Source organism: Protobothrops mucrosquamatus, unplaced genomic scaffold (assembly GCF_001527695.2).
Source record: "Protobothrops mucrosquamatus isolate PMUCROS unplaced genomic scaffold, P.Mucros_1.0 scaffold1954, whole genome shotgun sequence".
Lineage (NCBI taxonomy): Eukaryota > Metazoa > Chordata > Lepidosauria > Squamata > Viperidae > Protobothrops > Protobothrops mucrosquamatus.
Genome location: NW_015388073.1, coordinates 14,918 through 30,106, shown reverse-complemented (window position 1 = coordinate 30,106; position 15,189 = coordinate 14,918). Strand labels below are relative to the sequence as shown.

Below are 15,189 nucleotides of genomic sequence, written 5' to 3'. Positions count from 1 at the left end.
TCCAAAACTTTGAACAAATCGTAACAAGTTCTGGAAAACCACAGAGAGAAGCTGTCTCACATTTTGCTATTTCTCTTGCAAAAAATCTGTAAACTAGTGATTTCTCTTTCCTTTTGTCAGTTTAATTTCTTTCTCTTCTGTAATAATCTCATGAAAGGAAAGGCTGCTTCTTTATATAAGTGCAGTTGTCCAAACTAATTGTGAATACAGCCGCTTCAATATGCCAGATAGGCCCCTAATTGGAGTCAATTAACCATACAATGATAGTGTCAGGCACACTTAATAATATTGCTAAACCAGTGGTCTAGATAATGACATTGTGCAGTGGTTTCAAGTACTGAATTGAAATTTTAGTGATGCGCAGCTGTTCAATAGGCTTAATAAGATTATTTTTTTCTATTTTCAACAACACTCTTTTTATACATAGCAAAAACAAGTCCAAAAAGGAAAATATTCCCATCTTTTCTAAAAATTGTCCTTCTTACCTACAACATAGATGAGTACTTGAAGCATCTCTTCTATCAATGTGTTACATTGTTTATTGAAATCCTGTAAGATTAAAACAAATAGCATTCTTGAAACATGATTGACTGAAATAAAATAAAACTATTTATAGATTACTCATCAAACAAATTCAAAAATTGAATTTCATCTCATCTAATTATGTTGCAAGCTGCAGCAGAAGACCTTGGGGGTGGGGGCAGGGTGTCTGTGTGTGTGTGTAGCAAAAAGTGTGTTTTGAATATGAAATAAATACATAGATTACTGTCCTGATGTATTATTCTATGCATTTTGGTAGAAAAATATCATGTTTGGCCTGTTCCAGTTTTGGCAAACAATATTATACATGAGGTTTGTATGGATTACTACATAATTTGGTTTTCAACAGTCAAATGAACATAATAGTCTGTTTACCTGGTCTTTAGTTGGCACAGTCTTCTTGAAGGCATTAAGCAGTTCATACCGTTTGAGGACAAGCAAAAGGAAACTATTTGGCTCCATAAATGCTGCCCCAATCTATGATATAAATATTATAAATAGCACTAAAGAATAACAGGAGGGATATACAAGGAGCAGTTACTACAAGATTAAAATTAAAGACATAGTCACCTGCAAGAGGATTATGTCCTTATCATACATTTCTTCTCTACATTTAACTTCCTGATAATAAAACATCTGAAAGAAAGAAAAAAGTTGAATACCTTTTCATGCAAAGAGTTGAGCTTTTGTTTTTATAAACACGGAATTAGAATTTCAATTTAAAAATGTCCAAAATAGCTACAATACAAATTCACTAGCACCTCAAATTGCATAAAAGGAAGCTGGCTGGCTTTAAGATAAGAGTTAAGAGCCAGTCATCACCAGAAAGTGATCTCTACCTATTCTCTCACAATCTGTCCCAAATAATATCTCCCACACTCTCAGTAAATAGCTTTTTGGGTTGCAGAAAGATTAGGGGGACAGCTTGACTACAGGTCGTGCTCAGCTTATGAACTTATGAGTTATACTTGTAAAAACAAATATATTCATGGTCATTTGGAGAATACCTGGCTGATTAGAGACAGTCCATTCCTTCTCCACATTTCTGCAGCAACCTGAGCAACCAATACTAGGCAGCGCAAAGGATATTCTACCAGCAGCTGCACTTGGAATTCTTTCTAAAAATAACACAGAAAATATTATTTTTAAAACAATTATAGTTTGCATAATTAATCATAGCCAGCAGATAAACCACTGCAAACTAATACCCTTCCTGTCTGAAGATGACTTGTGGATTGAAAAATAACCTCAAAAATAGCTGAAGATTATTTTCCCTTCTCCAAAACTCAAGAGGACTAGATAACACAGCCACATTCTCCACAGGCCTCTCAGATTTTTCTAGCTTTTGATCACAACAGCTGGTCTTTTGTGACAAAGATGTACAATAAACATCGGGGTTACTGTTTCTTGGCCTTTGGTAATTACAATGTTGCACACCACAAGTCACTGTTTTGTCCACAATGCTATGTAAAATTTATATGAAACTATACATATGCCACCAGGGAATTCAGAATAAGCTGTCATCAATGTATTATTTTCAACCCCCCTTGTATCAGGTATAACTATCTATGTCTAGAGGCAGTGCCTAAACGCAGAGGTGCGCTGAAGTAGGAAAACTGAGTCCTGATAAAATTAAATGAAAACTGGTGTTCAGGTTTTGTGGATCTATTTCAAACCCACAGGAGAAGGATTACATTTTCTCTGCAGGAAACTATACATTGTATAAGCATGCTGATCAGTTCCGCTCTCTCATTAAAGGCCAAAGCAGCTAAGTGCTTATTAACATTTTGGGCTGATATGGATATAATCCATGCCTTATGGCCAAGGAAAATTGAAGCTTTCCTTGGCCATAATGCATGAGCTCTTCTGGCTTACAATGTAGGATAGTTTGATGACTGGACTTCTACTCTGTATCTCTATGTGGCACTGTAGTCTCAAGACAGCCTATGAACCCAGTGTGGAATACAACAGTAGTCCCCAATCTTTACAGCTTGGCAGCCTGGTGGGGGAAGCGGGAAAACAGCCTGCATAAGTGGCGGGCTGATGCAGATGCATGCATGCCAGCCCAGCACTCATGCAAGTTGAGCTGCGTGCGCATGTGCACCAGCCAGCTGCTCATGCAGCCCAGTTCCAAACAGGCCATGGCCCGGTAGTGGACCGCAGCTTAGGGGGTTGTGAACCCCTGGAATACAGAATTAGTCCTTTACTAATAGCTCATGCTATTCTGTATTTTCCTTGAAATATCTCAAAGCAGAGTACTTCTTCCTTCAATTGTATCCAATTGTATTACTGTAACAAAGCAGATTAAGATCAGAATCAGTGATTGGTAGCAATGAGCTTTATATCCAGACAGTGAATTTAAACTGGAATATGAACAAAAGGATCTAGCACACTAACTACTCCACCATTCTAACTCTCACACTGATTGAACTGCAGAAGATACTTACTGATGAAAAAAACTCTTGGAGTCTTGAAATTATTCCAGTTTTGCTCAACTGTATGTGCAGACCTAGAAAAGACATTACCAGAGATGTTACTTTTGAGTAAGGGTGAGATACAAGACCCATTGGTTATCACTATGCATTTCAAAATGACTTATATGCAAGGTTTCTCACATCAGATATACATTTGCCAGCAAGTGTTTGAGAAGCTGCCGCACTAACTGAAAAGATTTTTAAATGCTACCTCTATGGGAATATTAAAATGTTAATAATAAAATTGTGAACAATATGGCAGGATAAAGGAGAGAGAAAAATACATTTTTTCACAAAATGCACACTTAATGAATTATTATTCTGACACGTAAGCCCTATTAATTGCATTTATACAGGTCAAGCAGCCAACAATATCCATGATAATAAATATATTCAAATTGTAACCTGCACTTCAGAAACCTAATGCCTTATTTTTATCAAATCTGAGCAGACTTTAAAAGGGAAATTCAATTTTCAGCAATAATCAACAGGCACTTACCAGCTAGCATCCTAGACAATGGGAGATGGATGCTCACAGGATCTGTCGATACCTTGAACTGCTTCCATTCCAAAGTATGGCCACATAAGTTGATCACTGTTTTGTCCCGTGAATAATTACTTGCAGAGTTGCTACATTTCATTACTGCTGCATGGCACTCCTTATAAGCTGTAACCAAGAGCTCTTCCTGGAAATGACAGTATTTTTACAATTATAGTTAATAGTATGTATAGCACTGAATTTATGGTACAATCATAGCAGCTATGTTTCTGCAAACAAATTTGGCTCATAAGTACATCAGTGATTAAAATCATGCGGCATTAAATTTTAATGAGATTCTAACAGCCCTATACTTGTTATTTTTTCAGTGAAAAGCAAGACGTTTTGTGAATTCTAGCAAAAAAAAAGCAACCCTCCGTACCAATATTTTTTTAAATTTTGTTTTTAAATGAAAATATATACTTAACTATACTCTGAGAAATGCAAAGCTTTATGATTTATAATTCTTGAATTTATCAAGAAATAATAGTTGCATTTTCTGTAGCGATTTATAATGACTTTAAGAGGTGCCATTCCAAAAAAAGCAACATTTGAAAATTTATAAACCACTTGTTTTACACACAACAGCTACCAAAATCAGAATCTACATGTAATATAATAATTTGTCCGAAATGGTATAGGGTTTCCTGCCTGAGCAGGGGGTTGGACTAGATGACCTTCAAGGTCCCTTCCAACTTTACTATTATTATTATTATTATTATTATTATTATCTTGTAGTAAAGAAAGGGGTTTTTGTTTGCTAAATAACAGTAATCCTAAAGGCTTTTCAATGATAACTGCTTTTAATATTTCAATTAAATATTTCATTTTTAAAAATCTCCTAGGGCAGGGGTAGGCAACCTTGGCTCTTTTATGACTCGTGGACTTCAACTCCCAGAATTCCTGAGTCAGCATAGGGGAAAAAATGAGGTACAGTCACATTGATCAAACTTAGGGAGAGGAATCTACTCATAAGAAACTTCAATTATTCAAATCCCTGCAAACTCTTCCTCCTATGCAGCTTACATCACAGGCGCACCACTCCTGAAATATCAAGAGAATGTTCTTCAATTGCATCTGGATTGAAATGGCTGCTTCCCAGTCAGGATCCACCTCAATATGTTGCCCAACTTGTCGCTTTATTTCCTCCATTCCCTGTAACAAACCAAGATCCAAATAACTCAAGTCAAAATTACTCAGAGAAGTGTTAAGACCATAGGCTGAAATAGATAAGGAAATGTCAATTGAATTGAGGAAATTTTTATTTTGAATGAAATGTGACAATGCAATAGGACATGTTATTTTGTAACTGCACACTTGCAGAATTCATTGGAATTCATTATAGGGAAGAAAGTTAATTTATAGTCACTTAATAGAAGCAGAGTTCCTTAGAACCATTTTAAACAATATAAGCGCAAAATAATAAAATATTAGAGTACAGCTACACTGGAGTATACTATTAGTCACTGTACTAGTTATCATTTGAGTGTAATAAAAGTACAGTTTATATACTTTACCTGCATACAAGTAAGAATCTTCAGGAAAGATCTGAACCCTTCCAAAAATTGTTCTCGCAATTTATCTGTCCACACAGTAGGCTTACTGATTAAAATATATCTATTATAAGAAATAAACATTTTTTAAAATGTAGCATAGTTTCATAGCAGAGTTGACTGAAACTAGTTTTATTTATGAGATGACTATCATCCTGGGAGATCTGACACATGGCACAAGATAGAAATGACTTTCTTTAAAAGGAGAAATTACTTTTTTTTATGATATACAGGAAGAGACTATGTTATTATGATGACAGTGATATCAAGACAATTATTCTTCTCCACTGCCACTACATTGCTTCAATACAGTGCCAGAATAATCTAATATATTTATTATTTGTTAAACATCATTAGAGAGTCTTAGAAAGTGCTGGATTCAAAATACTATTCAGTTTAAGCATAATACACATTGTTAAGATTTGCCTAACCTTACAGCTATTCATCTGCAATATGAATTATGACATTTATCCAGCTGATCATGCAAGCATTGCTAGTATTCAAAGTGCTATTTGAATATTTGCAAGATGAAGTACTTTTATGCTTTAATAGGAAAACTTACTTAAGATCATGTATAACTGCATATACTCGGCCCAACTTCTCTTGGCTGTAACCCTGAAAATTGAATTTGCCATTTTTATCCAAATATTTTGGTAGTTCTTCTAGAAGTGTCTCTGTTATGACTGTGATGACATTTTGCTCTTCAATGAGATGGCGGGCCTGAGAAGGAAAATGTATTCAAAATCTAAAATACAGAAGACCGTATCTTTATTCACATCTTATTTGAGTAAGAACAAAGTAGAAAAAAGGAAGATGTGGTTTGCCTATTCATCCTGACCATGCCTTTTGAATAGAATGGTGAACCTTAGCTGCGTTCCTATCAATCATTACGTTTACTACACTTAATAAATAGTTATCTTTCATACAAGATAAAGCCATCTCTCATAAGTCCTCTTTGTGTATTATGACATTTAGAGAAATCACCATGTGAGTGCTCCTAATATCTTTTTCCTGGCCATATCACCAGAGTAACATCTTTCTTCTGGAAATGTTCATTCACTGAGTGTCGCTATTAACTGAAGGAAAGCCAATGTGCATACAACTATATGTAATGTTGGCTTCCATGTGAGCCAGGACTCTATTTAAACTTTGTGCATGAATATTTGTAGGAGAAAGATTCAGAGAATGAAAGCTCCAGATTTCATAACAATGTAGAGGGACTATAGAGAAGAGGAAATTTTAGCTAGCTTAAAGCATGCTATGTGTCTTTGTATATGCTTGGGCCTCAGGATTTATATCCTTGTCCTAGAAAAAACATGTCATTCATTTATGACCATGGAAGGGAAAAATACTTCTGCTAAAGTTTAGGGGGAAAGTAGTATACATACCAATGTCGGTACTGTGAATATCTGAACTGAAAGTGCTGTCACAGAAAACTGCCTTTCATGATCATCACTGATATATTCTCTCTGCAAAGCTTTGTAATACTGTGAACACACAAATTTGTTTACTGACTGAATTATGAGATGTACGCAATCTGAAGAGTAAGAAATTTGACAAGTAAAAGATCTGTTTTCTCTCAGGAAGATTTACTTCACAAAAGCATCAAAGCGTGGTTAATAACATTTGGGAAAATGGGATACATCTGGAGAGCAAAATGGACGAGAATCTAATGGATTAATTAATATTGATTAAATTTTATTTAAATTTATGTTTAAGGTTCCATTTAATTAATACAATTAATATAATTCAATCCACATATAATTAGTCGTTTTTTCATGCTTTCATTTTAAAAGTTAGGATAAAGCAGTAGATAGATTAAAATAAACAGAAGTTTTGTAATCCGTACCAAGGTATGTAAGACCACACATAGGTCTTGGAGTTCTAGTTGTGCACCTCTGCATTATAACTTGGTACAGAATACAACAATAATTAAAGTATTTATATTACAGCTCTCAGAAGGCAAATAGTTATTTTTTACTGATGAGTTAACAGTTTAAATATGAAGAAAAACTTTTCTACTCCAAGGTAAAAGATAATATAGCAGATAAATTACCTTAACAAATTCCATAGCAAAACGTTTTTTATACTCTATTTCCATAAAAAAAGTACTGAAGATTAATTCATGTAAGATCTTCCTTGCTCCTAGAAAAATTCATAATTTATTTTCACTCATAAACGTTTCATTCCAAATTAATAGATCTTTAGTAAGTGCAATGCCTATATAAAAATGGAAAATCTAAACTGCTATTAAAGTATGAATCATCTCAGGGGGTAACCTTTGCTAAAAAGATATCACCATTTTTTAGAAATTAAATAAAATATCTACCACATCTGTTTTAAATATAATAGTGGCATATTTGTGATAGTTTTATTCTGCTGGTCTGTTAAGCTATGTAAGTGGAGAAACCAGATCCTTCAAGTAAAGACCAAACTACCTTAGAAGAGAGAAGCTATCAGTAATTGAGGCTGAAGTGGTTGTGGTGGAAAAACCCTTCCCTCAAAGAAAGAAATGGGAAGAAGGAGAATGAGTGAAACCCTCAGAAATATCTGAAAGAGATTAAGTAGCAGTAGGGCAGGGAAGACTTCAAAGCAAAGGAAAAGCTAGCAACGCCTATGTGGGTAGCCTATAATGGTCTTGTGAATAGAGCAGATATTGGACTGGGGGGACAGTTTTGAGAACCAGCAGGAAGGCTGCTCAAGGGGACTGAGGGGAAGATGGACACCATGCAAGTATAACAGAGAGAGAGGGGGGAGGGAGAAAGAAGGGGAGAGAGAGAGAGAGAGAGAGGAGGAGGAGGATGATTATATCAAAATATAAGATTGCTATCTTAGGCTTCCCAGGTAGATGCTAAATAAATTAGGTAAATAAGAACTAGTGTCTAGAAACAGAGTATAAAACATATTCACTAATTGAAATTTACTATTAATTAGTAAATGAAGTTTATTTTTGGACTATACATAGTAATAATTACTATTGTTATTTATTATCGCCATATGTTTTGCCTAGCCTTATCACTAACCTCATGACAATGCCTAAAAGGATTCAATTAAAGGAAACAATGTACCTCTCACAAGGAAATACATTTGACACAATGAATAAAAAAAGGAGTTATGGGTTTTATATTATTTTCTTTGACTATAACAGAAGGTTCCTCTATTTTATTTTTTACAGGGGCCCACCACAAGCTTCTAGAAAATTCTCAGTTGGCAATAGCTCTGTCCCACAGTTTTTCCCCACGATTCAATTTACCTTTATAAAGTTTTGCATCCCAAAGCATCAGTGTGCTTATCTGACAAGGTTTCCCTGAATCAACTTCTTTTAAACATATTTTACAGAATATCTGACGAAAATCACCTAAAAGAGGAACATGTAAATATGAAGGTTTAGATTACTGGAGGACTTAACTGAAATCCTTATGAAAAATATCACACAAAAAATCTTCACATATAGCAGAAAGCTATTTCAAAATGTCCTGACTCCTACACTGAGTAACTTTATGCAATCACTTTCATGTTTATTTCTGTAATCATCTTGCAACAATAATCAATGATACAATGCAATTCCTTTGAAGAAAAAAGGTATAAAGGTTCCTGAAGAACTTTACCAAACAAAATGGATAGAGCCCCCCAATTTGATCTGATTTTATTTGAGGGTGCGGATAAAAGAAAACAATGCCCAAACACCTAAGACATAATTTTTTCCCTTAAAAACAAAACAAAAACAAAATAAAAACAAAAATAAAAAAATGCAGTTCTGCCTCCATCTACTTTTGGAAGGTGACCCTTGGCAAGCTGTGCAAAGTTCAGTGTGGCCCTCAAGTCAGGAGAAGTTTTGCATCACTGTTTTAAGAGATGGTGGTCTAGCAGTAGCAGGAAAAAATTTTCATAGAGGAACAGAATCATTTTTACTAGTTTTATAAACAAAGGAAATACTTGCCAAAACCAATAAATCCCTTGTTCAGTATTTTGCAATCTATGCACAACACAAAATAATCTAGGATACTTACTTGAATAGCTCATAAGTTTGTTTAACCAAGAACCAAGACGCAAAGCAAATTTCTGATGAGCCATTACATCTGCATGAAGAACCATCACATTAAGGGGACCTTGGGAAACATTATTTGAATGTTTCTAAAAAATAAAGAGTATTTAAAATTTGAATGAGAATACAACAAGCATTCTACTGATCAAAGATAATCAAACAAAAATGAGGGGCTAAAATCAAGAAAAATCATCACTATGAACTTATCTTCATAAATATACAGAATAGTAAACTGTTACATATTTTAATAATTCTATTGTTACCTTAATCTCCTCTTTTGCTTCCTGACAAATAACATATGACCCCTTCTTAACAGCCTTCCGACCCTGTATAATTTTTTTAAAGCAAAATAAAATAGAGATAGGCAGGACAATGTTATTATAATGTGCAAACAAAAGGCAAGATCAAAATGGAAAAAAATTAAAGTTGCTTTCAAGCTGATTTAAATGAAAGTTGTACAAATATTCAGTCATTTTGTATTACAATTCTAATTTGAATTAGCTTTTGTTAGATATATATCAACATCCATGACTTTTAAAATTATTACAGAGATAATGCCATCATGTCGCTCTTTTAAAGGAATAAATTCACTGTCAGAAATTAGCATATGGCCTGGATGATCACAGGGTTTTAAAAATATTCTTAGTTCATGGTCCATTAATTCTTCTGTTCCTTCTCTGGATTATTGCAATCCAGAGTTTGGACAATTTATGTCCATTAACACCAAACACTCTCCATAATGGTATGGTCTGAAAGAGGTAAGGCATAGTTCAGAAGAGGAATGAGACATTCTAGAGTTGCCATTCCATTCCCGAATCAGTGAATTTTGCATTACCATATATACTTGCACATAAACCCATCTGCAGATATCCAATCCTTGAATCTTCATCCCAAATACCATGAAAAATGCACAACCCACAGGGCACCTCTGGGAAGAAATGGCAGACAAACTGTTTATTTTGTTAACCCTTATGCGAGTATGGATCATCCAAAGCACTTCCTGGGAGATGGCTGGATCAATATACAGTAAAACAAAGCTAAAAAGGCAAAAATCTTTAAAGGCTTGTAAGAATATAAAGATCTTTACCTAGAATTACAAAATCTTGTAACTTAGAATCAAATGAGCTTCTCTGAAGAAGAAATTTTAAAGCTGTGATCTGTTGCTAAAAAGAATATTTTCCTCTGGTACCATATCTGATGGGTGGGAACAATATAACAAGAACCTCAAGAAAAAAGATTTAGATTTGAACTGTAAATATGAAATGATTCTTCAGAAATAAATTCCTTAAATATTTTGAAAAGGCCAGATTTAAAATGCATACTGGCACAAATGTGATTCTAAACATTAGAATTTCCAGGGAAAAGTCAAACTGAGCTCAAATTCTAGTGACATAATAATTTATTCTTAAAACACAAATTTATCTTTCACCCTAATATAAAATGAGAAGAGAACTTGGTATGGGAACAAAAAAGTGATCAGCCCTATTCATTTACTAAATTTCTAGAATAATTAATCCTGCTAAATTAATAATAATTAAAATGTCAATTGATTTAAAAGAAAACCCATTGTTCTGAAAATTGTAACTCTATAACAAAATGTACCATAAGGACTCATTCTTATATAAGATATTGATTATACTGATAACTCAGAATCAAATAATGCACACTGCAAATATCTTACACCAATTTGTGCAAGACAGAACTATGCAGCCAAGCTCTATCAAAAAGCAAAATCTCAGCATTTATAAAAAAAATGATGTCCTTCTTCCATTTCTCCTTGCATCAGGCTGGATACCAAAGCAGCATAACAGCAGTATACTACTAACCTCTTTATCTATAGCAGTAGTATATAACTGGGCTTCTCCAAGGTCACACCCAAGAGTTCTTTGTAGACTGTAGATAACATGATCGTAAGAATGATGCTCATCATTGAAAAGGACACAATAGTGTTTGTCTGGCTTCTCTCTACTGTAAAAAAAAAAAAGCAAAAGATGACTGACGACCCCAGAGAAAAACTGAAATAACTTCAAAATTAAAGTTGGCCACAGGAATAGCACAAGCTAAAAATAAATCTATAGTAAAGATAGTTAAACTAAGAAATTCATCATTATCAATACTTGCTTTCAAAAACATTCCCAATTATATTAAAGAGTCCTTGATTCAATTATTCATTCTTATGTTCCTTCAAGGAAGAATTAATCGTGGGTCTAGATACGTTACACCTTTTGTAGAGAAAATTGTTGAACCTTTCTTTCTTAGCTCATTGAAATAATGAGAGGGAGGAAAGGGGAAGAGAGAACCAGATTACAGACTAAGACAAATACGGTCCACGTTCGTTGTTCTAGGTGTTCTAGGTGTAGACTTTCTAACTTCAACTGAGCTTTATTACATTCTACCTGTAATGCAGGACTCTCCCCAGACTGCTTGCCTCCCCATGGAACTTAGGAGGGGTTAAGTCTAAGTCTATTATGGCTGCATAAAAACTCAAGGCTAGTCACACTTGATTGCTCCCCCTTGCCTGGCTGAGAGTTTTCCAACAGTTTGTGACAACGTGATAAGCAAAGTATAGAAAAATCTGAGAATGTTGACTTCTGGGGGAAGCATGGGAAACTGAAGACATCTCCAGGAAAGCGGAACTGATGACTGCAGCAAAGACCAAGGAACCAGATAAGGATAAGGAGATGATGGGAGACATTCACACGTGCTCTGGATGGCTGCTCTTCATGAAGGCACTATTTTATGTGGGTTTGAGCACCAGGAGACAAAGGAATCAGCTTTCTTGCTTGCAACTGTGATATAGCTTTTTAAAGGACACTAAGTTTGTAAACCTCAGTTTCTAATCACTTTTGGAAATTGCCTATAATAAAGACATTGGGTGAGTTTTATCTTCAACTTCAACTCTGAACAAAATAAAAATTAATGACAAACTTTAGAACTTCAAGAAATTGAAATAAACAGCAAAAAGCTAAATAAGATCTAAGAAAGTTACAAATAATAAGGGTCCAGACAAATTGGGAATATTGACTTTTATTGTAAGATTTTGGAATTATCTATAAAAAATAGTTTCTTGTGGAAAACAGATTTATTTTGGCTATCCTGGTTACTGCAAGTCTTAACTGAGATAAGTTACTTTGGTTTTGGAAATTGGATACAAGAAAGGACTAAAGATTCTAAGCAGAATAAAATACAAAGCCAGTTCTTGACATCAGTTAATACTAGGACTTACAAAATGACACAAAATATTAAAGGAGGCCTTTGAAGGATGGAGTCAGAAATTACTGACTGCAATATCAACACTATCAACACAACAATATCAATAATGTCTGCTTCTATGGATAGACTGCATCTAAAAGATGTTAATGGAATGATACATATGGGAAAAAATTATCTAACAAGACAAAGTGGAATTATAAATGACAAGCCAAGAGAATGATTTGGAAAAAGATACTTTTTTGAATAACAAAAGAACCTCTCTGAAGTTTTAAAAAGGGAAATATAATGATAAAGCAAAAGGATGAACTAGAAAATATTTTCAATTGACTCTACCAAAGAGGCTTGTTAAAGCCTTAACGAAATCTATGCGATGGGATAAAGAAGAAGAAAAATCAAATCAATTCAAACAATATTTGAATGAATTAAAGATTAAGATTGTTAAAAGTAAAAGCAGGGCATATCAAGTTAGTTGTTCAAGTTAAAATAAATTTTTTTTGCAAAGTTCTGACAACTCTTTATGGACTTTTTGCTGGCACAGAATTGAAAAGTTGATGTTTTATGGATTTGCACATAAATATTGGATGGTATATGGGATAAAGAGATATTTGTAACTTTAAAGGGGATGAACAGTTATCAAATTTGTTTATACTTATTGTGAGGAATGTTGGAAATCACTTCTTGATATATTTTTCTTTTTCTTTATTATATTCTTTATTATGTTTTTTTTTCTTCCTTTTTCCTTCACTTTTTTCTTTTTTCAAATTTAATTTGTATTAGTTTTTACTACTGTAATCAAAATTCCTAATAAAAATTAAGTAAAAAAATATTGAATATTGATTTAACAATTTTAGCATGTGTCGTATGGACACCCAACTGTTTTATAAATTTGTTTCATGATGGTGATGTGATTATGGTGACTGCTCTGATGGAATGAGCTGGATTGCGTGTTAATAAATAAGGATTGAAATTCATGAATATAACTGCCCTATTGCGAAAAGAAACCTCTTCCTCTAGTTGAGCTCAATTAAATGTAGTCTTTCTCTTTTACTATTGTTTTAAAACTTCTTCCTCCGATAGAAATGAAATACCAAAAATTATGATCATTGTAATTATAAATCTTAAAAAATCAAAACTTGTGCAAAATACAATCAGAAGGATGGCTAATTCTGGGGGGGGGGGGGGAGAATTGAAGGACAGAAATCCCAGATTTTCTTTGTAATAACTAGGACTATCTTTCAAAGTTAAGCAATCTCTATACCAGTATGAGGCCTTAAGTATAGAAAGACTTTTAAGTACCTTGCCTTGACAATTGCAAGGGGAAAAAAACCATTGTCTGTGAAGCTAATTTGTTACAGAGTATGAAGACAGGAAATAATTTCACTTGCAGGGTGAGAATTTCAAGATACTTAAATTATCTGTGTGATTCTATCTATATAATTCTCCACTCCTACTCATCATTTGTTTTTTTCCTTGCTAAGTTATTCAAAGTTCTTGCCTAATCCTGATTGAATGATGCATTGTTTGTTACTTTATTACTAACAATCTTGGAATGGAGACAGGTAAGACACTTAGAAGTCAACTCTAACAAATTACTTACTTAGTCATAAGCTCTGAAGGCAGCTCTTTCTCCTCTACCCAAACAGTCATATCAATAATATATTTTATAACTGAAGGGAAGATTTTCCTTGCTTGTGCTATTACCTCTTCATTCAACTGGCATTCCAAATTCTACAAAAAAAAATTAAATATACCCATGTTAGATCCACATTAAAGATAATAAGCAAGCATGAGCAGTGTTGCAGACTTTCACTACTAATTGAAAGAAGTATCTTTTAGTAGCTATTGTTCAATAAGAAATACCTCTTTCGTTCTCTCTGTTGGTTTGTAGGAGGGGGCTTGTACCATCTGACATCTGGTGACTCCCAGGACTAGTCCTGCAGTTTTCCTAGCCAAGTTTTTCAGAAGAGATTTGCCATTGCTTCTTTTCTAGGGCTGGGAGAAAGCAACTAGCCCAAAGCCACCCAGCTGGCTATGTGACTAAGGCAGGATTAGAATTCACAATCTCTTGGTTTCTAACCTGATGCCTTACCCACTACACCAAACTGGATAAAAAAAAAACCTCGAAAAATTCCAACTGATAGCAACTACAACCAGTGATGTGATTGTAAGACGTAATGTCACATGACTCTGCAACCTACGACGGCCATTCTGGCAGTCCTGGTTACCACTGTTAGGATAATCCCATCTAGTCAAAGTATCCCATAGTCACATTTGTGACCTTCTAATGGCTTCTCCACTGGCTGTTTTTTGGAAGTCAGCAGTGAAGGTTTCAAATGGCGGTCACATGATTATGGAATGATGTGATGTCATAATCATGAGTCGGCATAGTTGACAGTTACAACTATGAGGACCTGTCAGGAATATCCCTTGCTCAACATTATGGTAACTTTGAACAATCACTGAATAAGTGGATATTAAATGAGAACAATCTCATTTATAAGAATAACTTACCAATCTCATTTATAAGAATAACTTACCAGTCTCTCTGATTAAGCTAGTCTGGGATGGTAAGTTTTATTATTAAGAAGAGGACCACCTACTTAGGATATATGTATGCATTGGAATCATGGAGGGGAGGGCAGAGGACTTTGTGCAGTATCTGTATGACAAAGTCGCGCGGATTCGAGAAGGCTTGGACTCCGACTGGTTGGCCCAGGGGGAGGAGACGGGAGCAGGTCTTGAGACGGTTGTATGGGAGGAGTTTGACTCTGTTGCTCCTGAAGATGTGGACAGGGTCCTGGGGAGGCTGAATGCAACCACATGTTT

General features: G+C 34.5%; 1 protein-coding gene across 1 annotated transcript in view; it reads right to left on the bottom strand.

Moving 5' to 3' along the window:
- The window catches only part of UBR1 (ubiquitin protein ligase E3 component n-recognin 1), a 71,118-nt gene that overhangs the window by 42,965 nt on the left and 12,964 nt on the right, over positions 1-15,189 (bottom strand). Inside the window, exons 5-20 of the mRNA XM_015823694.1 lie at positions 13,961-14,091; positions 10,977-11,118; positions 9,414-9,476; positions 9,116-9,239; positions 8,359-8,463; positions 7,162-7,250; positions 6,494-6,592; positions 5,668-5,825; positions 5,070-5,169; positions 4,579-4,707; positions 3,514-3,700; positions 2,988-3,049; positions 1,548-1,658; positions 1,111-1,176; positions 916-1,017; positions 486-549 (exon numbers count right to left, since the gene is read on the bottom strand). Coding sequence (XP_015679180.1) covers positions 486-549; positions 916-1,017; positions 1,111-1,176; positions 1,548-1,658; positions 2,988-3,049; positions 3,514-3,700; positions 4,579-4,707; positions 5,070-5,169; positions 5,668-5,825; positions 6,494-6,592; positions 7,162-7,250; positions 8,359-8,463; positions 9,116-9,239; positions 9,414-9,476; positions 10,977-11,118; positions 13,961-14,091 — 1,732 coding nt within the window. The remainder of the gene's footprint in view (positions 1-485; positions 550-915; positions 1,018-1,110; positions 1,177-1,547; positions 1,659-2,987; positions 3,050-3,513; positions 3,701-4,578; positions 4,708-5,069; positions 5,170-5,667; positions 5,826-6,493; positions 6,593-7,161; positions 7,251-8,358; positions 8,464-9,115; positions 9,240-9,413; positions 9,477-10,976; positions 11,119-13,960; positions 14,092-15,189) is intronic.